We start from the raw sequence: 24,236 nt of genomic DNA on the forward strand, positions 1-24,236 counted from the left end.
CTCCTGTATTTTAGTTTTTCCATTTTTAGGGCTTTTACCCTTTGTAGTATTACTATAATCTCCTAACTGGTCTGTTTGCCAGGCTTGGCCCCTCCATCCCTTCTTTGTTTTTCTTCTTAAGGGAACATTAATTGGGTGCCTTGTGTACAACACTTTTTCATGGATTATTTCATTTAATCCTCACAACAACCCTATGAGGTAGGTGATTTTATTATCCCCATATTGCAAGTGAGAACATTGACGTTTAGGGAATTTAAGTAACTTGGTCAAAGTGTCATGACCAGCAAGTAGGGAAACTGGGATTTAAATGCAGGTGATCTGACTCCAGACCCAGAGCTGTTACCTACTGTGCTATGCAGTTTTCAGATTTATCTTCTTTAAAACAAAACTAAACATAAAAACAAAACAAAACAAAACAAACAAACAAATAAAAACCAAATACCAAATGCTTAAAAATTCTAATGGCTCCTTATTTGTGTTTTAATGGAAAGAGCTCAGCACTGGAGTCAGACACTCCCGTCTTGGCTCTGTCACTTCATTTTCTTCATCTGTTTGATGGGAATAATATACTTCCTGGTGTTAGTTGAGGATTCAGTGAGCAGGTGTGTATAAAGCTTCTAGTCCAAAGCTTGATATATAGGTACTATGACTGGTAGGTTCCCCTCACGCTTCCTTAGAAAATGAAATTGACATTTCTTAGCAAGACATACAGGACCCTTCCCAGTTTCACCTAATCTCCTTCTCCAGTTTTGTCTCCTTCTCTTATTCACCTTACTACCATGTGCCCACCTCAGACCAGCTTCTCTTAATACCTGGAACATGCTTTGTGTTTTCATGACTACCTTTGCCTTTCTCCTGGGTCTGGCAAGTTTCTCTTGAATCTTTATTCCCAGTTCACACATCACTATGTATGAAATGTTTCCTTACTCTCCTATATGCTGCTTTGGCATTTTTTCATTATTAAAAATATGTATTGTTTTATATATTATATTATATTGTAATTATTTTTAATGTAATTATCTTTAGTGTTCTCCACTAGACTGCAAAACCCTTTGAGGGTGGTAAAGACTATGTCTAATTTATTTTTGTACACTTGAAGGGCAAACTACATCAGATAGGTAGTAGGTAATCATAAATATTTTTAGTTTTAAGTGAAGTTCCTAGCATGGACAATATAAATTAGATTTACTAGGAAAACATTTAAAATACTTAATATTTAAAATGTCATGCAGTAGGTAAGTATTGGTTGAATAAATCAACTGGTTTTAGGACCTTCTATACACAATACACATGATTACAGATCTCTGTATACTTAGTCAACGAATTCTTCAAAGAATTTCTACTTGATGACAGTTTATTGGCCTACTTTATTACTATTTGTCTGAAAGTAACACCATTGTATGTTTCCATAATTCAAAGCTTTTGCTAATTCACACTGTCCTTTGGCATATTATTAAAATATTAATTAAAAAAAATGACTTGAATTCCATTCAGTGTAAAATCCATTATAATTTTATCTGGATTTTAATTGTTATATTTTATTATTTTCTGAATACATATATATTTATATATTTTTAATTTTGTTGTTTTTGCTGTTGTACAGTTGAAAATGCCATGGATTGTCTATTAGAATTATCTGCTGCTGATGCCAAGACAGAAGAATCATCTTTAAAAAGCTTAGTTACTTCTGAGACCCAAGGAAGTGCAGCAGGAAGTGATACAATGGAAAAGTGTCCTGATGAAAATAGGGAGAATTCAAAACTGGATTCATTTTTGGACATGCAGCTAACTGAAGACTTGGATTCCTTGATACAGAATGCTTTTGAGAAATTGAACTATTCTCCCGATGACCAAGTATACACATTTTTGCCTTTGCAAGAGGTTAATAGTTTTAGTGACTCTGGTGAGTTTATGAATTCAGATTCAAATAGTATGATTCCTGTTCTTTCTACGCAAAATACAGATTTGAAAAATGAAAATTTAGAGAACTCTGCTTCTACATTAAGTGCAAACCATTTAACTTCACATTCGGTTTTGAATGAGTCCGAAAGTTTTGTGAGCAATAACACATTGTCAATGGAAGATGACTGTCCTGAAGATTCTCTTCTCAGTAGTTCTTTAAATGTACCAGATGACTCTGTCGTGGTTTGTAGCAATCTTGATCAAAGACAGAAAGAACTCTTAGAATCTGAGTGTACTGAGGCTCAATTCTTTCAAGTCCCTGTAGATTTGGATGCCAGTGAACCTCAGTCTCCTTTAAATCTTTCTGCACAAAATCCAGGGCTTGATTTACTTGCTGCAGATGGGGATCAGAAATCCATTTCTGTCCCTGATGTGTTTGTACCTTCTGAAGTGTTCAGTTTCAAACCACGCAAACATACTGAACGGCCACCAAAGGGAAAGGATGTGAAATACTGTCCAGTACTTACCCCTCTCCCTTTACTGCTGCCTCCTCCTCCACCTCCACCTATGTGGAATCCTATGATTCCTGCTTTTGACCTCTTTCAAGGAAACCGTGGCTTTGTGACTCCTGTCATGACCACAGCTGCACACTGGAGACCTGTCAGCTATACATTTCCACCCTCTGTTATTTCTCACACTTCCGCAACAAAGGTATGGAGAAACAAAGAGGGAACAAGTGCTTATCACGTACGAGAAACTCCAGTTTCTCAGGCTGTCAGAAAGAAGACATCTTATGTTGGACTAGTTCTTGTTCTTCTCAGAGGTCTTCCAGGATCAGGGAAATCTTTCTTGGCAAGGTATGAATTAAGTTTAAAGAGTATAATGTATGATGTTTATAATAGGTAGTTTGAATATATGAAATACTTTTAACAGTGCTACTTAGTAACCCCTAAAATGTTTCTTTTCTACCAGTTTTTTCTTAGCTTTGTAGATAATGCTACTGTTTTCTTCAGAAATTTTCATTGAATTCTTTCATCTCAGAATATCTTTTTAAGAAACGTAAAGAAGGAAGAACTAAAAATGATTCCAAGATTGCGAGCTTGCAAAATCAATAGCAATAGCTTTATATGGGAGAGAGTTAATTTGAGTGGGAGAGGGATGATTTCAACTCATAATTGGTTCTGAATTTGTGGAAAGGAGATCTGAAATAGAAGACTTCTAACAGAATTCTGGTAGTTGTGAATTTGGGATTGTAGCATGTTGGTCAGATAATGTTTTTAGAAATATTTGATTTGAGGGAAGAGAGCTTAGGATGAATCACTGACAGAGAACTTTGATTTTCAATGGATTTATTTGTGGCAAAATACCATATCCTCAATTATTTTATTTCATATATCCATCTATGTTTCTTTGTAGTTATGGTGGGTTGTGGACAAATCCATGGTGCCTTGGTTTGGGAGATTGGATTCAAGGTTAGAGGTAGTTTTTTTTTAATGGTTTTAGGAGTACTTCTTTATAGTTCCCTGTCCACCCTTTAAATTCCAGAAGATTTACATGTAGTGTATTTTATTTTCCAGTGCTTGTGTTTTTTTTTCTCTTCCTAGTTTTAACTTATCCCTCCTCTGTTCTTGCTGGGTCTTTTAAATTTGATCCTGGGTATATTTAGTCTTAGAGTAAGCATATATATTCTGGGAATGTCCATGACAAGCTCATTTTAAGTTGTTTTTTGATATGCTTTCTTTGGATTAATCTTCTAGTAAATTTCCACATATTCTGCTCGTACACTTGTAAGAATATCTTTCTGTAGACCCATATTAGTCTTCTCTGTGTTAATAATAATAACAAACATTTAAATTTAATGTTAAGAATATTATAATCAGTTATGGTGTTGCATTTTATGAGAGATTGGACCTACAGGTGGTACCTGTGTTGCTCATATTACTTTGTGTGAGATATAGTAAGGCCAGGTGTAGATCGAGAGGAGAGACTGGAAGATTTCTAAAGATTTATTATATTCACAGTTTCCTGGGGAGGACGTTGCATGGCCATACAGTGCCACATGGGGAAATCACCAAGGTTGGACACGAGGCAGACAAGAAAGAGAGAGGGCAGAACTGTGGGCAAGTGCCTTTATTGTGTGTTTTCTTTGTGTGTGGGAAGTGAGTGAGGGTGAGGCAGGAGTACACCAACATGGGATTGGTTGGCTGTATTTGAAAGCAGAATCCCCTGCCATTTTGAGTTTGTTTACTTGTAAGCGTGCTAGCGGCAGAATTATCTAGGAATAGCAGCTATATAGGTGGGGCTTGGTCACCTGGCGCACCTATGGATGTTGAAGTATCAATTTACAGAAGCTAGAAAACATGGTTGATACAGTGCCTTAAAATGTAATGGGCCTGTGAGACAGGTTTGAAGAACTAGGTTTCAGGGGCCTTGGAATCAGAGGCAGCTTCAGGTAGAGAATGGGAAGAGAAAGAAGTTTTTGTTACAAAGTAGGAACTTAGAAATTTTTTGAATGAAGAGAGAGGTAACTAGGATGATGCAGAGACATAAAGTTTTCATGGAGAGAATGGTCCACAGAGTTAAACTCTGTAAACTCAAGGAAATGAGGCTTTTGGATTTATTTGGAAAGAAGGTTACGAATGGATGTCTTAAAAAACAATTGTGAAGGTAGAAAATAAGGGTCAAGGAAGCATGAATAATGAAGCAGTTAAGGGAAGGAGAGAAGTTGGGTAATAGATGAAAGGGGTTCTTAATTTTGGTTATACTTTTTTTTTTAAGATAGATGAGATATGTGCATGTTTAAAGGCGAAAGAAAAGAGGAAGTGTTAGAGAAGGAGAAACATAGATAAAAGAGAAGAGGATAAATTTAGGTGTCTTAGAAGGTGGGGTCAAGTATATAAGCTCCATGAGGGCAAGAATTTTTGTCTTCTTGGTTCACTGATGTATTCTTAGAGATCAGAACCGTGCCTGGCACGTAGTAGATACTAAAGGAAATTAATTAAATTCAAAAGATATATTTTAGTTTTAGATATGTTTATACGTATTTCAGGAGGTGAGGATAAATGATATAAAGGATATTTTATAAATGATCAAAGGTAGTAGTGTTAGTAATGTCTCTGTGGATTTTATTTGCTTAGTTTTCTCATGTATTCCTATTATGTAGAAGATGAATTTGAGAATCAAGAGAGATGGTAAGAAAACCAATCTTAACTTCGTATAATTTTATTTAACATTATGTTAATCTATTAATTATATCTTTCGATGTTTTTGGCATGTTCACTAAATTTATAGCAATATGCAAAGAGTTTTTGAATATCTGTTCTATCTTAGTACCTGCCTACTAAGCAGTTACCTCCTGCTTCTAGTGGATGAAGTAGTTCAATGTATAGCACGTTATCAGCTGAGGGAATGCTATTAGTTTTTTTTTATAATTAATAATGCATTAATCTTGAAACCTTCATACTTAAGGATAAAAGTCTTGTTATAATAATTAGTTTTTTAAGTTTCTGAATAATAATTTATATAAAGTAAAAATAGACCTGCCTTTGGACAGTTTTCTTGGGAGTCAAACTTCTGCATAGAGGATTTCTAATGATTTGGATGAATATTATAGTATTCTCCTTTATATAATAGTAACTTGAAATTTTTGTTTGGATTATGACCTTGTAAAAATTAGGAGAGAGAATTTAGAAAGAAAAATTAATGAAAACAATTCCATTTTTCATTCATAGGACTTTGCAAAAGGATAATCCGGCTGGGATCATTCTTAGTACTGATGATTATTTTTATATAAATGGACAGTACCAGTTTGATGTAAAGTACTTAGGAGAAGCACATGAATGGAACCAGAATCGTGGTAAGAATAGACATCAGATTCTTGGATAATATTGAGTAATATAAAGAAAAAACTCACTTGGTATTTGACACATATTACTTTTTAAAAGTTATATATATGCGTAGTGAGAGGTAAAAGATGTAGTTCTATCTCATAGGATTGTTATGAGGATTAAATGAGCTATAACTTTTGTGAAATGCTGAGTACACTGTATAGCACATTTAAAAGCTATATAACTGTTTATTTAATAATTTTATTTTATAAATTGGGATGTTGTTAGAAGTAAATCTGATTTTTTATTTGGGTCCCAGAATAGCTCAGGGAGGTCACATTTATCTGGTAGGCTCTGGTTCTTGTTTCCTAAAATGGAATTGACATCATTAACTATTGGGCTTCTCTAGATTGGTTTAGTTCTTAGGAGGATATTGTGAGAGTAAAGATGGCACTCCTCAAACTGAATCTGTAGGGAGATCATCGGTAAAACCTTAATTTCCTTATTAGTACTATCTATTTACTGAAGATGGTTTTTCATTAAAGGTTTAATTATTTGCATAGTTTGAATTTTATGTGGTGAACATAGATAATATTTTACTTTGCTTTGTAAATGCTCTGTGAAGAGGATTCTTGAGTTTGCCAGCTTCAGACATTGTTAAATTTTCCTATGCTTTTTTCCACTAAAAATTAAAGTGAGGCATCAGGAATTATGAAAATTCCAACAAAAAAAGTAAAAATAAAGGAGGCATTATGGTAATGAGCAAACCTGGATTCTCCACTTAACTAGCTGTGTGGCTTGTGCAAATTACTTATACTCTCTTAAGAACTGGTGTTTTCATCCGTAAAAGGAATAATAATACTCAACTGTCAGGATTGTTGTAAAGGTTGAATGAGAATGAAAAGTGCTTAGCACTCATTCAGCATTCACTTACAATAGCAACAACCACAGCAATAATGATAATAATTACACTAAGTTAACAGGACTTTTGTGTTTTAACAGCTTTATTGAGATGTAATTCACATACCATACACTTCACCCATTTAAAGTGTACAATTTAATGGTTTTAAAATTTTTTTTTTACTTTTGAATTTTTAAAAATTTTTTAAATATTTATTTATTTATTTTTTTGAAAGCCTAAAGCACCTGGTACTCCCAGGTGGTCGCCCATCCAAATGCTAACCAGGGCCGACCCTGCTTAGCTTCCAAGATCATACGTGATTGGGTGCATTCAGGGTGGTATGGCCGTAGACCAATTAAGTGGTTTTTAACCATATTTCACGGAACTGGGCAACCATCACTGCAGTCAATTTTATAACATTTTCATTGTCCCCAAAGAAACTCTATTGTACTTACTAGCATTCACATGCCATTACATGTTTATACATTATGAATCTAAAACCATTGATTTACCATTGCATTTTTTTTAATCTTCATTTTATTGAGATATATTCACATACCACGCAGTCATACAAAACAAATCGTACTTTCGATTGTTTACAGTACCATTACATAGTTGTACATTCATCACCTAAATCAATCCCTGACACCTTCATTAGCACACACACAAAAATAACAAGAATAATAATTAGAGTGAAAAAGAGCAATTGAAGTAAAAAGGGACACTGGGTACCTTTGTCTGTTTGTTTCCTTCCCCTATTTTTCTACTCATCCATCCATAAACTAGACAAAGTGGAGTGTGGTCCTTATGGCTTTCCCAATCCCATTGTCACCCCTCATAAGCTACATTTTTATACAACTGTCTTCGAGATTCATGGGTTCTGGGTTGTAGTTTGATAGTTTCAGGTATCCACCACCAGCTACCCCAATTCTTTGGAACCTAAAAAGGGTTGTCTAAAGTATGCGTAAGAGTGCCCACCAGAGTGACCTCTCGGCTCCTTTTGGAATCTCTCTGCTACTGAAGCTTATTTCATTTCCTTTCACATCCCCCTTTTGGTCAAGAAGATGTTCTACATCCCACGATGCCAGGTCTACATTCCTCCCCGGGAGTCATATTCCACGTTGCCAGGGAGATTCACTCCCCTGGGTGTCTGATCCCACGTTGGGGGGAGGGCAGTGATTTCACCTTTCAAGTTGGCTTAGCCAGAGAGAGAGGGCCACATCTGAGCAACACAGAGGCATTCGGGAGGAGGCTCTTAGGCACAACCATAGGGAGGCCTAGCCTCTCCTTTGCAGCAACTGTCTTCCCAAGGGTAAAACTTATGGTAGAGGGCTCAACCCATCAAACCACCAGTCCCCTATGTCTGTGGTCATGTTAGCAACCATCGAGGTGGGGTAGGCCAATACCCCTGCATTCTCCACAGGCCCCTCAAGGGGGCACTACATCTTTTTTTTCCTTGTTTTTCTTTTTTTTTTTTTTTAACTTTCCCTTCTTTTTTAAATCAACTGTATGAAAAAAAAGTTAAAAAGAAAACAAACATACAATAAAAGAACATTTCAAAGAGACCATAACAAGGGAGTAAGAAAAACACAACTAACCTAAGATAACTGCTTAACTTCCAACATGTTCCTACTTTACCCCAAGAAAGTTACATAATATAGCAACATTTCTGTGAACTTGTTCCTACTATATCCATCAGAAATTAACAGACCATAGTCATTCCTGGGCATCCCCAGAACGTTAAATAGCTTATCTGTTCTTCTTGGATTATTGTTCCCCCCTCCTTAATTGCTCTCTACTGCTAGTTCCCCTACATTCTACATTATAAACCATTTGTTTTACATTTTTCAAAGTTCACATTAGTGGTAGCATATAATATTTCTCTTTTTGTGCCTGGCTTATTTCGCTCAGCATTATGTCTTCAAGGTTCATCCATGTTGTCATATGTTTCACGAGGTCGTTCCTTCTTAACTGCCGCGTAGTATTCCATCGTGTGTATATACCACATTTTATTTATCCACTCATCTGTTGAAGGACATTTGGGTTGTTTCCATCTCTTGGCAATTGTGAATAATGTTGCTATGAACATTGGCGTGCAAATATCTGTTCGTGTCACTGCTTTCCGATCTTCCGGGTATATACCGAGAAGTGCAATCGCTGGATCGAATGGTAACTCTATATCTAGTTTTCTAAGGAACTGCCAGACTGACTTCCAGAGTGGCTGAACCATTATACAGTCCCACCAACAATGAATAAGAGTTCCAATTTCTCCACATCCCCTCCAGCATTTGTAGTTTCCTGTTTAATGGCAGCCATTCTAACCGGTGTTAGATGGTATCTCATTGTGGTCTTAATTTGCATCTCTCTAATAGCTGGTGAAGCTGAACATTTTTTCATGTGTTTCTTGGCCATTTGTATTTCCTCTTCAGAGAACTGTCTTTTCATATGTTTTGCCCATTTTATAATTGGGCTGTCTGTACTATTGTCATTGAGTTGTAGGATTTCTTTATATATGCAAGATATCAGTCTTTTGTCAGATACATGGTTTCCAAAAATTTTTTCCCATTGAGTTGGCTGCCTCTTTACCTTTTTGAGAAATTCCTTTGAGGTGCAGAAACTTCTAAGCTTGAGGAGTTCCCATTTATCTATTTTCTCTTTTGTTGCTTGTGCTTTGGGTGTAAAGTCTAGGAAGTGGCCTCCTAATACAAGGTCTTGAAGATGTTTTCCTACATTATCTTCTAGGAGTTTTATGGTACTTTCTTTTATATTGAGATCTTTGGTCAATTTTGAGTTAATTTTTGTGTAAGGTGTGAGGTAGGGGTCCTCTTTCATTCTTTTGGATATGGATATCCAACTCTCCCAGCCCCATTTGTTGAAAAGACCATTATGACTCATTTCAGTGACTTTGGGGGCCTTATAAAAGATCAGTCGGCCGTAGATCTGAGGGTCTATCTCTGAATTCTCAGTTCGATTCCATTGATCTATATGTCTATCTTTGTGCCAGTACCATGCTGTTTTGGCAACTGTGGCTTTATAATAAGCTTCAAAGTCAGGGAGTGTAAGTCCTCCCTCTTCGTTTTTCTTTTTTAGAGTGTCTTTAGCAATTCGAGGCATCTTCCCTTTCCAAATAAATTTGATAACTAGCTTTTCCAAGTCTGCAAAGTAGGTTGTTGGAATTTTGATTGGGATTGCATTGAATCTGTAGATGAGTTTGGGTAGAATTGACATCTTAATGACATTTAGCCTTCCTATCCATGAACATGGAATATTTTTCCATCTTTTAAGGTCCCCTTCTATTTCTTTTAGTAGAGTTATGTAGTTTTCTTTGTATAGGTCTTTTACATCTTTGGTTAAGTTTATTCCTAGGTACTTGATTTTTTTAGTTGCTATTGAAAATGGTATCTTTTTCTTGAGTGTCTCTTCAGTTTGTTCATTTCTAGCATATAGAAACATTACTGACTTATGTGCATTAACCTTGTATCCCGCTACTTTGCTAAATTTGTTTATTAGCTCTAGTAGGTGTATCGTTGATTTCTCAGGGTTTTCTAGATATAAGATCATATCATCTGCAAACAATGACAGTTTTACTTCTTCTTTTCCAATTTGGATGCCTTTTATTTCTTTGTCTTGCTGGATTGCCCTGGCTAGCACTTCCAGCACAATGTTGAATAACAGTGGCGACAGCTGACATCCTTGTCTTGTTCCTGATCTTAGAGGGAAGGCTTTCAGTCTCTCACCATTGAGTACTATGCTGGCTGTGGGTTTTTCATATATGCTCTTTATCATGTTGAGGAAGTTTCCTTCAATTCCTATCTTTTGAAGTGTTTTTATCAAAAAGGGATGTTGGATTTTGTCAAATGCTTTTTCAGCATCTATTGAGATGATCAATTGATTTTTCCCTTTTGACTTGCTAATGTGTTGTAATACATTGATTGATTTTCTTATGTTGAACCATCCTTGCATGCTTGGAATGAACCCCACTTGGTCATGGTGTATGATTTTTTTAATGTGTCTTTGGATTCGATTTGCAAGTATTTTGTTGAGGATTTTTGCATCTATATTCATTAGGGAGATTGGCCGGTAGTTTTCCTTTTTTGTAGCATCTTTGCCTGGTTTTGGTATTAGATTGATGTTGGCTTCATAAAATGAGTTAGGCAGTGTTCCATTTTCTTCAATGTTTTGAAAGAGTTTGAGTAAGATTGTTGTCAGTTCTTTCTGGAAAGTTTGGTAGAATTCCCCTGTGAAGCCATCTGGCCCTGGGCATTTATTTGTGGGAAGATTTTTGATGACTGATTGGATCTCTTTGCTTGTGATGGGTTGGTTGAGGTCTTCTGTTTCTTCTCTGGTCAGTCTAGGTTGTTCATATGTTTCCAGGAAATTGTCCATTTCCTCTACATTATCCAGTTTGTTGCCATACAGTTGTTCATAGTATCCTCTTATAATTTTTTAAATTTCTTCAGGATCTACAGTTATGTCACCTTTTTCATTCATTATTTTGTTTATATGGGTCTTCTCTCTTTTTGATTTTGTCAGTCTAGCTAGGGGCTTGTCAATCTTGTTGATCTTCTCAAAGAACCAACTTTTGGTGATATTTATCCTCTCTATTGTTTTTTTGTTCTCTATGTCATTTATTTCTGCTTTAATCCTTGTTATTTCTTTTCTTCTACTTGCTTTAGGATTGGTTTGCTGTTCATTTTCTAGCTTCTTCAGTTGATCCATTAGTTCTTTGATTTTGGCTCCTTCTTCCTTTTTAATATATGCGTTTAGTGCTATAAATTTCCCCCTTAGCACTGCTTTTGCTGCATCCCATAGGTTTTGGTATGTTGTGTTCTCATTTTCATTCGTCTCTATATATTTAGCAATTTCTCTTGCTATTTCTTCTTTAACCCACTGATTGTTTAGGAGTGTGTTGTTTAACCTCCAGGTATTTGTGAATTTTCTAAGTCTCTGATGGTTATTGACTTCTAATTGTATTCCATTGTGGTCAGAGAATGTGCTTTGAATAATTTCAATCTTTTTAAATTTATTGAGGCTTGTTTTATGTCCCAGCATATGATCTATTCTGGAGAAAGTTCCATGAGCACTAGAAAAGTATGTGTATCCTGGTGGTTTGGGATGTAATGTCCTGTATATGTCTGTTAAATCTAATTCATTTATCAGATTGTTTAGGTTTTCAATTTCCTTATTGGTCTTCTGTCTGGTTGATCCATCTATAGGAGAGAGTGATGTGTTGAAGTCTTCCACAATTATTGTGGAAACATCAATTGCTTCCTTTAGTTTTGCCAGTGTTTCTCTCATGTATTTTGTGGCACCTTGGTTGGGTGCATAGACATTTACGATTGTTATTTCTTCTTGCTGAATTGCCCCTTTTATTAGTATGTAGTGGCCTTCTTTGTCTCTCAAAACATCCCTGCATTTGAAGTCTATTTTATCTGAGATTAATATTGCTACACCTGCTTTCTTTTGGCTGTAGCTTGCATGAAATATTTTTTTCCATCCTTTCACTTTCAGTTTCTTTGTGTCCCTGTGTCTAAGATGAGTCTCTTGTATGCAACATATTGATGGTTCATTTTTTTTGATCCATTCTGTGAATCTGTATCTTTTAATTGGGGAGTTTAATCCATTTACATTCAACGTTGTAACCGTGAAGGCATTTCCTGAATCAGGCATCTTATCCTTTGGTTTATGTTTGTCATATTTTTCCCCTCTGTCTATTAATATCGTTTATTGTACCCATACCGAATCTCGTTAGTACTGAACCTTTCTCCAAGTCTCTCTGTCCTTTCTTTGTTTCTCTGTCTGTAGGGCTTCCTTTAGTATCTCCAGTAGGGCAGGTCTCTTGTTAGCAAATTCTCTCAGCATTTGTTTGTCTGTGAAAAATTTAAGCTCTCCCTCAAATTTGAAGGAGAGCTTTGCTGGATAAAGTATTCTTGGCTGGAAATTTTTCTCACTCAGAATTTTAAATATATCGTGCCACTGCCTTCTCGCCTCCATGGTGGCTGCTGAGTAGTCACTACTTAGTCTTATGCTGTTTCCTTTGTATGTGGTGAATTGCTTTTCTCTTGCTGCTTTCAGAACTTGCTGCTTCTCTTCTGTGTTTGACAGTGTGATCAGTATATGTCTCGGAGTGGGTTTATTTGGATTTATTCTATTTGGAGTTTGCTGAGCATTTATGATTTGTGTATTCATGTTGTTTAGAAGATTTGGGAAGCTTTTCCCAACAATTTCTTTGAATACTCTTCCTAGACCTTTACCCTTTTCTTCCCCTTCTGGAACACCAATGAGTCTTATATTCGGACGTTTCATATTATCTATCATATCCCTGAGGTCCATTTCGATTTTTTCAAATTTTTTCCCCATTCCTTCTTTTATGCTTTCATTTTCCATTCTGTCATCTTCGAGGTCACTGATTCGTTGTTCAACTTCCTCTAGTCTTGTACTATGAGTGTCCAGAATCTTTTTAATTTGGTGAACAGTTTCTTTAATTTCCATAAGATCATCCATTTTTTTATTTAGTCTTGCAATGTCTTCTTTATGCTCTTCTAGGGTCTTCTTGATATCCTTTGTATCCCGTACTATGGTTTCATTGTTCATCTTTAGTTCTTTGAGTAGCTGCTCTAGGTGCTGTGTCTCTTCTGGTCTTTTGATTTGGGTGCTTGGGCTTGGGTTATCCATATCGTCTGGTTTTTGCATATGCTTTATAATTTTCTGTTGTTTTTGGCCTCGTGGCATTTGCTGAACTTGATAGGGTTCTTTTAGGATTTTTAGACCAGTTGAAGTCCTTATCTCTAATTTATCAGATCTACAGCTTCGTGGAGTACACTTTCTCTAACTAACCAACAGGTGGCATCCACGAGCCACCTGTTCTCTACAAGCCAGTTCTCCCCTGCTTAGCCTTTTTGGTGGCTGGGGGAGTGAGTCTTGTGGGGTCCAATTGGTGTACCAAGCTTGCGTGTGTAGTTGGTGTTGCCTGCCCTGTATATGGGGCGTGTTTCTGGGCAGTCAGGAAGGGGGGGTGGCTCTAACAATCAAATCTCCCTGGTGATCCTAGAGTTTTAAAGCTGCTGCAATAGTCTAATCCTTCAGTTCAGTCCTGCCACAGTTTGTCTCTGCCACTGACCCACAAGTCCTTGGTATTGGCGTATGGCTCCTGAGACTTGCAAGTGGGCCCCTCTTCCAGGCTGTGCACCCCGGGTCCTCTGTTGAGGGATGACTGTGCTATGTCACAGGTGAGTGCCGTCCCCCCAGGGCAGTTCTGGGCTGCTGGGCTGTGTAGGGAGGCTCCCAGTCTGCTGAAATGATGACTGAATGGGGCTTTGTTAATTCACACTGCTCCACTTCCCAACTCTGGGACAGTCAGCTGAGGTTGCAGGGAAGGATAATGTCCACGTCCAGTTTTGTGGTGTGTGCCTGTTATCTGAAGCACTTCCGTCACACTGGGTTGTCTGGGGCAGCTCTGAGCTATGGGGCTGGCGATGGGCAGGAGTGTTTCCTGTCCACCAGGATGATGGCTGTGAGCGGACACCCCCCTTTTCTTGTGAAGTTGTGGTGTTTAGTGAATTTTCTCAGCCAGTGGATTATTGCCTTTTGTCTCAGAGCTCTCTTAGTTCTGCTCTTGTCTTGACCTGCCCAAATTGCAAGTCTTTGAAGCTTTCTGTATTGGGCTTCTTAGAGTAATTGTTTTAGAAAAAGAAAAAAAGGATTAAAAAAAAGGGCTCTCCTCAGAGATCTAATGGGTTATTGAAATGCTAAGAGACAAAGCAATTAGGGCCATTAAGGAAAGGTCCACAGGGCAGAGAGATCAGCTTTTCTTTGGGATTTGCATATGAGCCTCAGGGCCTGAGCTCTGCCCTTCCCCTTTTTATGTTAACCAGAACTCCAAAAATCCTCCGCTTTTATTTTGGAGTTTTTCGTGTTGTTTTTTTCTATGCCTGTCTCCTCTCTGCTGGGCTGGCTGCTCTCAGATTCTCTGGTGTCTGGTCTCAGTCTATCTATGGTTGGAGTTTGGATCAGTAGAATGAGTTACTGATAAGGGCTGCCACTGCAGTTCTCCCTTCTCCTTCCCGGAGCTGACAGCCCCTCCTCCCACGGGACTGAGCCTGGCAGGGAGGGGTGCGGGTCCCCTGGCCACAAAAACTTACAGATTTCGCTGATCTTAGCAGTTCCACGTTTTCATGAGTGTTGTATGAAGTATGCCCAAAGTCAGATTGCTCTGTGTTGTCCAGTCCACGCAGTTCCTGGCTTTCTACCTAGTTTCCTGGAGGAGTAACTAAAACATACAGCTCACCAGTCCGCCGTCTTGCCCCTGAGATGACCTACCATTGCATTTTGTACATTTGCCTTTTAGATCCTGTAGGAAGTAAAAGTGGAGTTACAAACCAAAAATATGATACTGGCATTTATATTTACCCATATCTTTACCCGTATTAGAGATCTTTATTTCTTCATGTGGCTTTGATTTATTCTCTATTGCCCTTTCCTTTCAATCTGCAGAAAAGCATCACTTCTGGGGCTAGTCTAGTAGTGATGAACATGCTCACCTTTTGTTTATCTGGAATGTTTTAATCACTGCCTCATTTATGAAAGACAGTTTTGCCAGATTTAGAATTCTTCGTTGGTTTCTTGCCTTCAGCACTTTAAATATGTCATCCCACTGCCTTCTTGCTGCCATGGTTTCTGATGAGAAATCGGCATTTATTCTTATTGAGGCTCTCATGTGGTTTTCAGAATTCTCTATTTTTGGCATTTGGCAGTTTGGTTAGAATATGCCATGTGTGGGTTCTATTTGGGCCTGTTTAGAGGTCAGTCGTCAAGCATCTTGGATGTGTATAGTTATGTCTTTCATTAACTTTGGGAAGTTCTTAGCCATTCTTCCGTTGACTATTTCCTCTGCCCCTTTCTCACTTCTCCTTCTGGGACTCCTACTGTGTGTATAGTGGTACACTTGGTGGTGTACCACAGGTTCCTCAGGCTCTGTTCACTTTTTTCATTCTTTCTTCTTTCTGCCCTGCAGTTAGGATGATTTCAATTGTCTTATCTTCAAGTTCACTGATTTTTTTCTTCTGCCAGCTCCAATTTGCTGTTGAACCCCTCAAGGAAATTTTATATTTCTGTTACTGTGGTCTTCAGTTCTGTTTGGTTCCTTTTCAAAATTTCCATCCCTCTATTGATATTTTCTTTGTGTTCACCTATCGTTTTCCTGATTCCCTTTAGTTCTTTATCCATGTTTTCCTTTAGCTCTTGGAGCATATTTAGTATCAGTTTCTAAAGGCTTTGTCTGGAATGCTCAGGGTCTGGTCCTTCTCATTGATTGTTTCTAATGCTGTAATCGTCTCTTTTGGGCTGTTGCTTCCTGTTTCTTTATAGGCTTTGTAATCTTTTGTTGAAACCCAGATTTTTTTTTTTTTAATTCCATTTTATTGAGATATATTCACATATCATACAGTCATCCATGGTATACAATCGACTGTTCACAGCACCATCATATAATTGTGCATTCATCACCCCAATCTATTTTTTGAACATTTTCCTTATACCAGAAAAAGTAAAAATAAGAATAAACAAAAAAAATTAAAGAGAACACCCAAATCATCCCCCCCCACCCTATTTTTCATTTAGTTGTTGTCCTCATTTTACTACTCATCCATCCATACACTGGATAAAGGGAGTGTGATCCACAAGCTTTTCTCAATCCCACTGTTCTAGTTTGCTAATGCTGCCGGAATGCAAAACACCAGAAATGGATTGGCTTTTATAAAGGGGGTTTATTTGGTTACACAGTTACAGTCTTAAGGCCATAAAGTGTCCAATGTAAGTCATCAACCATCGGGTACCTTCACTGTAGGATGGCTGATGGCATCCGGAAAACCTCTTTTAGCTGGGAAGGCACATGGCTGGCGTCTGCTCCAAAGTTCTGGTTTCAAATGGCTTTCTCCCAGGACGTTCCTCTCTAGGCTGCAGTTCTTCAAAAATGTCACTTAGTTGCTCTTGGGGCGTTTTTCCTCTCTTAGCTTCTCTGGAGCAAAAGTCTGCTTTCAACAGCCATCTTCAAACTGTCTCTCATCTGCAGCTACTCTTTCCGCTTCTGTGCATTCCTCAAAGCGTCCCTCTTGGCTGTAGCTCGTCTATAAAATGTCACTCTCAGTTGCTCTTCAAAATGTCACTCACAGCTGCACTGAGTTCCTTCTGTTTGTCAGCTCATTTATATGGCTCCAGTGATTTAATTTAGACCCACCCTGAATGGGTGGGGTAACACCTCCATGGAAATTATCCAATCAGAGTCATCAACCACAGTTGGGTGGGGCGCATGTCCACAGAAACACTCAAAGAATTACAATCTAATCAACACTGATATGTCTGCCCACACAATATTACATCAAAGAAAATGGTGTTTTGGGGGACACAATACATTCAATCCAGCACACCCACTGTCATCCCTTGTAAGCTACATTGTTATACAATCATATTCAAGAGTCAAGGCTACTAGGTTGGAGTTTGATAGTTTCAGTTATTTACTTCTAGCTATTCCAATACATTAAAACCTAAAAAGTGTTATCTATATAGTGTGTAAGGATATCCACCAGAGTGACCTCTCAACTCCATTTGAAATCTCTCAGCCACTGAAGCTTTATTTCATTTCATTTCACATCCCCCTTTTGGTCAAGAAGATGTTCTCAATCGTGTGATGCTGGGTCCAGGTTCATCCCTGGGAGTCATGTCCTGCGTTGCCAGGGAGATTTATACCCCTGGGAGTCAGAGAAACCTAGATATTTTCATAGTTTAATATATTACCACTGGAATTTAGACTCTGAGGCATCTATCTGTTCCTTAAGTTTGTATCCAGCTAGTATTATGACAGAGCTTGCCATGAATGCCAGGAGCTAACTTTTTTTTTTTTTTGGTGTTTGTCTTTATGTCTTTTTTTTAATGCAATTTTGTTGAGATATATTGACATACCATACAATCATCCAAAGTGTACAGTCAGTTGTTCACAGTATCATCATATAGTTGTGCATTGATCACTACAATCAATTTTGAACATTTTTGTTACTCCAAAAAATACGAATAAAGATTAAAGTAAAAAAGAACATCCCAAACATCCCATACTGTTCCTCAGCTCCTATTGTTTATTTACCTTTTTTAAATACAGTTTTATTGAGATATATTCAAAGTGGAGTGATATATTTAAGATACTGAAAGAGAAAAACCACCAATCAAGAATCCTATATCTGGCAGGACTATCCTTCAAATATAAGGGAGAGCTTAAAGTATTCTCTGACAAACAGACAATGACAAAGTTTGTGAACAAGATACCTGCTCTACAGGAAACACTAAAGAAAGCACTGCAGACAGAAAGGAAAAGACAGGAGTGACAGGTTTGGAACACAATTCTGGGAGATAGTAGTACAACAATGTAAGTACACTGAACAAAGATGACTGTGAGCATGGATGAAAGAGGAAGGTTAGGACCATGTGGAACACCAGAACAAAAGAGGAAAGATAAAGACTGAGGCTGTATAAATCAGTGAAACCTAGGGTGCTCAATGATTGTAATAAAAGGTACAAATATGTTTTTACATTAGGTAGAACAAATGAGTGTCAGCATTGCAAGGTGTTAAAAATAGGGTGGGATTGGGGGGGAAATACAATCAATGCAAACTAGAGGCTTTAATTAACAGAAACACTGTATTATGCTTCCTTTAATATAACAAAGGCAATATACCAAAGTTAATTGCATATGGAGGGGAGGTACTTAGGGGAAGGAAATGGGACTCTTGGCATTGGTGATGTAGTCTGACTCTTTATTCTACTTTAGTTTAATGTTATCTTTCCTTTTGTTGCTTTCCAGCTGTCATGTTTTTTTCTTCTCTCTCTCTTTTTACTTTTTCTTTTTTCCCTCTACCTTCTTTGACTCTTCTTCCTTTGTGGAAGAAATCACTATGTCCTTATTTAGTTAGTGGAGATGGTGCTGAATACTTAAATACGTGACTATACAGGGAATTAACGATTGTTTACTTAGGATGGAATGTATGGTGTGTGAGCAAAACCGTCTTAAAAAAATGGGTTGATGAAGAAACCTTGAGGGCAATATACTGAGTGGAATAAGATAGACACATAAGGACAAATATTGCAGGGTCTTACTGATATGAACTAATTATAATATGTAAACTCATAGACATGAAATATAAGGTACCAGGATCTAGAACAAGGCTAATGAATGGGGAGCGGTTGCTTATTATGAACAGAATGTTCAACTAGGGTGAACTTTAATGTTTGCAAGTGGACAGAGGTGATGGTAGCACATTGTGAGAATAACTAACAGTGCTGAATGGTGTGTGAAAGTGGTGGAAAGGGTAAGCTCAGAGTCACCTATGTCACCACAAAGAAAGTTGGAGGTTAAAAGATGGGAATGTATAAAACAGTGAATCTTGTGGTGGACAATGTCCTTGATTAACTGTACAAATATTAGAAATCTCTCTCATGAACTAGAACAAATGTATGACATTGTAACTAGAAGTTAATAATAGAGGGGCATATAGAAAAAATATATATACCTATTGCAAACTATATACTACAGCTAGCAGTATTTTAACATTCTTTTATCAACATTAACAAATGTAGTATACCAAAACTATGAATCAGTAATGGATGGGGGGTGGTTAGGGGTATAGGAGGATTTGAGTTTCCTTTTTTTTTGTCTTTATTTCTTTTCTGGAATAGTGAAAATGTTCTAAAAATTGAAAAAAAATAATTGTGGTGATGGATGCACAGCTATATGATGGTACCATGGGCAATTGATTGTACACTTTGGATCTTTGGATAATTGTATGGTTTGTGAACAATCTCAATAAAAAAAGAATCAAAAAATAAACAAACAAAAAAACCCCAGTCAGTATCATCTTTTGCCCTTTGGCCTGATTTGCCTTAGTCCTAACCAGATCCACTTTATTCATATCTCTAACTGAAGTCTGAACTCATTTTCAGCTCTTTCAGCAGTTGCCGTATGAGGTAATACTGACATGTATAGCTGCCACGCTCTAGCTCCTATTCTCAGGTGTCACACAGGTACCCAAAGTTCCAGAGACCGACCAGGTTATACTCAAGGAGCTCAGCATCTCAGAATTTAGAGATAACCATTACAACTCAGGAATAGATGTGACTGCTCTAAGAGCTTACAATCTAGGGGCTATTACAATAAGCTTTCCCCTGATAAGCAGTGATCTAAGATTCAATTTTCAGAGTTTACACATTATAGTTAGTTCATATTAGTGAGGCATTATAATGTTTGTCCCCTCGTTTATGGCGTATTTTACTCAAAACGCTGTACTCAAGATCCACTCACCTAGTTGCATGTCTCACAGCTTCCTTTTTCCTTCTTGTAGCCGCTCAGTATTCTACTGTATGCATACACCACAGTTCACCATTCTGTTCATCAGTCGATGTACCCTTAGGCCACCTCCATCCATTGCAAATCATGAATACTGCTGCTGTAAACACCAGTGTGCAAATGTCCATTCTTGTCCCTGCTCTCAGATCTTCCTAGTATATACCACATAATGAGGTTGTAGGACCTTATGGCACCCGCATACCTAGCTTCTTGTGGAACCACCACACTGTCCTCCAGATAGTCTACACCATTCTGCTTCCCCACCAACAGTGAATACGTACATCCCTTTCTCCAAGTTCTGTCCGGCACTTGTATCCCTCTGTTGTTTTTATGTCTTTGTTTGTTTTTAAATAAACCTTTTGTAATAATGATTTTAGATTTACAGAAAAGTTGGAAAGATAGTACAGAGTTCTGTATACCCTTTATCCAATTTTCCCTAATGTTAACATCTTATATAACTATGGTAAATTTGTCAAAACTAAGAGATTAACTTTGGTACATTGCTATTAATTATGCTCCAAAGTTTATTTAGAGTGCACCAGTTTTTCCACTAATTTCCTTTACTGTTCCAGTATCTGATCCAGGATACCATGTAGCTTTTAGCATGATATCATTTTAGTGATAGCTTTCTTCTCATTTTATACTGTTTATGCATGTAACACACATATAAAACTTAGAGAGATTTTATTTAATAATTTCTCTGATTTTTGCATACATTTAGTATTATTTATTATACAAAATTTACTTGTATTTTAAGTTTTTGTATATTAGAAAGTGATATTTGGAAGTAGAATAGTGAATAAAATTAGCTCGTGTCTACAGTTTTCAAATTATGAAAACAAGATTAGATTTTGAAAAAATCAAGATAATATTGAATGTTGTTATTAAAATCTTTTTTATTCTGTTTTTATTTTTCAGCAAAAGAAGCATTTGAGAGGAAGGTATCTCCTATAATAATTGATAATACAAACCTGCAGGCATGGGAAATGAAGCCATATGTTGCTTTGGTTTGTACCATGAGTTGTCGTAAGTCAGTGGTCATGGGTTTGAAATTATTGGGGGATGTTACGCACACATGAATCTTAAGCAAACAGCTCTTGGACTCTCTGTAACTGAGTTTTCTTTGGTCCTCAACAAGATGAGAAAAGTAGGACAGTGTAGCTTAGTTTTGCCTTAAAGCAAAATTTATTCAATTTTCAAATTCTGAGATTATTTTCTTTTTGGTGTTTTTTTATGAAAAGGTAGTGGGATTAAAGTATAATTTTATGTTTGTATCTATCTATCTGTCTGTCTGTCTTTATGTTTGTATCTGTCTGTCTGTCTATCTTTTTTCTTAATTCCTTTGTCAGAATAAAAACTTGGGATCATTTGTTGTTTCCCAAATTTCTTTTGAAATTTTGCTCTTCTGAGAAATTCTATAAACTGACCTTTGCAGATTCCTCAAGTTTACCAGGTTCCTTTTAATCTCTAGCCCTTCATACATGCATTTTCCATTTGCCTAGAATGCACCTACTCCTCCTTCCCTGTACTTTTTTCCCTTGATTGTATTTACTTGTTCTTTTTTGCCTGGCTTTGATGTCACTTCTTTCAGGGAGTTAGCTCTTATTAACGTTACACAAAGGCTCTTATTAACGTTACACAAAGGCTGAGTTTTTTTACTTTCATGGCACCCTAGCTTACTCCTTTCATAGCAGGAATCAAGCAGTTTATTACGAAGCCAGGTCTCAGCTAACTTTTTCTGTATTGAGACAGCTACTAAATATTTTAAGTTTTGCAGGCCACATAGGGTCTCAGTTGCACTAGGCTGGATTTGGCCTTAGGCAGTCTGTCTAGAGGGTAAGGCTATGTTTTATGCTTCATTGAATCTTCAGGGTACAGCACTATGCTTGGCACATAGTAACCATGTATTTGGTATTCATTGAGTGAATTGCTAAATGAAGCTTTTTGTGACTACAGGGTATTTTTTTTACTTATTCTCCTAGGAAAGCACATGCCTGGCACACGGGAGGTCGAGTAATGCTTCTTTAGTAAATAAATGTTGTGCTTCCTCTTTTATGTCCTCAGCACATTCAGCCTCTGCTTGCTTTCTTTCCTGTGCCTTGTGTACTTGCACTATTTTGAAGGTGTGGTTCTCCACCTTTCTGAAGAAAAGTCTATGTCCTTTGAATGTAAATGAGATTTTCCTTCTAGGCAGGGGCAGTAGTGTAAATGAAGACTTGATTTTAGTGCACTGGGAGCTGAAATTAGATTTGCTTTCGGGCCTTAGGAGTTCCTAATTTCTGAACTGATATATTCACCATGGGGACATCCTTTTTTGCCCCGTAACCTTACATGACTTCTCTGTTGGTCTTACTTAGCTTCCTGCTGTCATATTGGAAAGTTCTTTAAGACTTTATTTTCTGAGGTAGGAAATAAGGAAGGCCTCACATTGCTGTCTAACTGATTTTCATTTAACCTCAGCCTTCTATGATGTTTATCTTTCTCTTTTTTCTTATGTAATACTTGTGTTTTAGTTTCCCAGCTGCTAAAACAAATACCATACATTGGGTTGGCTTCAACAATGGGAATTAATTGGCTCATGGTTTTGAAGATAACAGAAGTTCAAAATTGAGGCATCAACAAGGCTGTTCTTGTCCGAAGACTGTGGTGTTCTTGGACTGGTTGCCTGTGATCCTTGGTCCTTGACTTTTCTGTCACACAGCAATGCATGTGGCAGCCTCTCCTGGATTCTCTCTGGGTCTCGCTTTCACTCGGCATATAGAAGACTCCAGTAATCTGAATTAAAATCCAATCTAATTCAGTGGGGTCACACCTTAATTGTAGTAACATCTTAAAGAGATCTTATTTATAATGGGTCCATACCCACTAGAATGTGGACCAAGATCAAGAACATGTCCAAACTGGGGTACACAATTCAATCCACCACAAATTGTAAATATAAACCTATATTTTTCCAGCATTGATTAGTTGGCTCTCCCAACTCTGTTTAGAAGTATAAAGGACTCCTGCTTACTATAGAGAACCAGATTCATTTTTTCTTTTTGAATGCATAGATATAGGAATTACTGTATGCATGTGTATGGTGGGGGGGTGTTACTTCTCACTTCTGTTTTGATAGCAGGATGAGAGCTGTGGGAATGTGGAACAGTCTGGTGATAGCCTATTTCTACCATGGTTGTCATTTCCAAAACAAGCCAAGCTGTGAGTTGGGGATATATATGGGTCAATCATGTACTCTTTTTTTTTTTTTTTTTTTTAATCTTCATTTTATTGAGATATATACACATATCACGCAGTCATACAAAACAAATCGTACTTTCGATTGTTTACAGTACCATTACATAGTGGTATATTCAACACCCAAATCAATCCCTGACACCTTCATTAGCACACACACAAAAATAACAAGAATAATAATTAGAGTGAAAAAGAGCAATTGAAGTAAAAAAGAACACTGGGTACCTTTGTCTGTTTGTTTCCTTCCCCTGTTTTTCTACTCATCCATCCATAAACTAGACAAAGTGGAGTGTGGTCCTTATGGCTTTCCCAATCCCATTGTCACCCCTCATAAGCTACATTTTTATACAACTGTCTTCGAGATTCATGGGTTCTGGGTTGTAGTTTGATAGTTTCAGGTATCCACCACCAGCTACCCCAATTCTTTAGAACCTAAAAAGGGTTGTCTAAAGTGTGCATAAGAGTGCCCACCAGAGTGACCTCTCGGCTCCTTTTGGAATCTCTCTGCCACTGAAGCATATTTCATTTCCTTTCACATCCCCCTTTTGGTCAAGAAGATGTTCTCCGTCTCACGATGCCAGGTCTACATTCCTCCCCGGGAGTCGTATTCCACGTTGCCAGGGAGATTCACTCCCCTGGGTGTCTGATCCCACGTAGGGGGGAGGGCAGTGATTTCACCTTTCAAGTTGGCTTAGCTAGAGAGACAGGGCCACATCTGAGCAACAAAGAGGCATTCGGGAGGAGGCTCTTAGGCACAACCATAGGGAGGCCTAGCCTCTCCTTTGCAGCAACCGTCTTCCCAAGGGTAAAACCTGTGGTAGAGGGCTCAACCCATCAAACCACCAGTCCCCTATGTCTGTGGTCAAATCATGTACTCTTAATGGCAGCTGGCAAAACTTCTTACTTTGCTTTCAAAATACATTTTTTTCTCTTGTGGGCCATCATTACAGCTCTGCATAAATCAGCCAGAATACTTTCAAAT

General features: G+C 37.6%; 1 protein-coding gene and 1 non-coding gene across 7 annotated transcripts in view; one reads left to right on the forward strand and one right to left on the reverse strand.

Annotated features, from left to right (window-relative positions):
* The window catches only part of N4BP2 (NEDD4 binding protein 2), an 84,253-nt gene that overhangs the window by 2,427 nt on the left and 57,590 nt on the right, over positions 1-24,236 (forward strand). For all 6 annotated transcript variants that reach the window (XR_005215845.1, XM_037829630.1, XM_037829631.1 and 3 more), the window contains exons 2-4: positions 1,604-2,759; positions 5,634-5,758; positions 20,936-21,024. Coding sequence is in view for 5 of the 6 variants with exons in the window: in XM_037829630.1 (XP_037685558.1) it covers positions 1,604-2,759; positions 5,634-5,758; positions 20,936-21,024 (1,370 nt within the window). In the remaining variant the exon portion in view is untranslated. The remainder of the gene's footprint in view (positions 1-1,603; positions 2,760-5,633; positions 5,759-20,935; positions 21,025-24,236) is intronic.
* Positions 6,864-6,982, reverse strand: LOC119530726. Its single transcript, XR_005216113.1, has one exon. It is a non-coding gene; the product is annotated as a 5S ribosomal RNA (ribosomal RNA).

This window comes from Choloepus didactylus, chromosome 3, assembly GCF_015220235.1.
Source record: "Choloepus didactylus isolate mChoDid1 chromosome 3, mChoDid1.pri, whole genome shotgun sequence".
Lineage (NCBI taxonomy): Eukaryota > Metazoa > Chordata > Mammalia > Pilosa > Megalonychidae > Choloepus > Choloepus didactylus.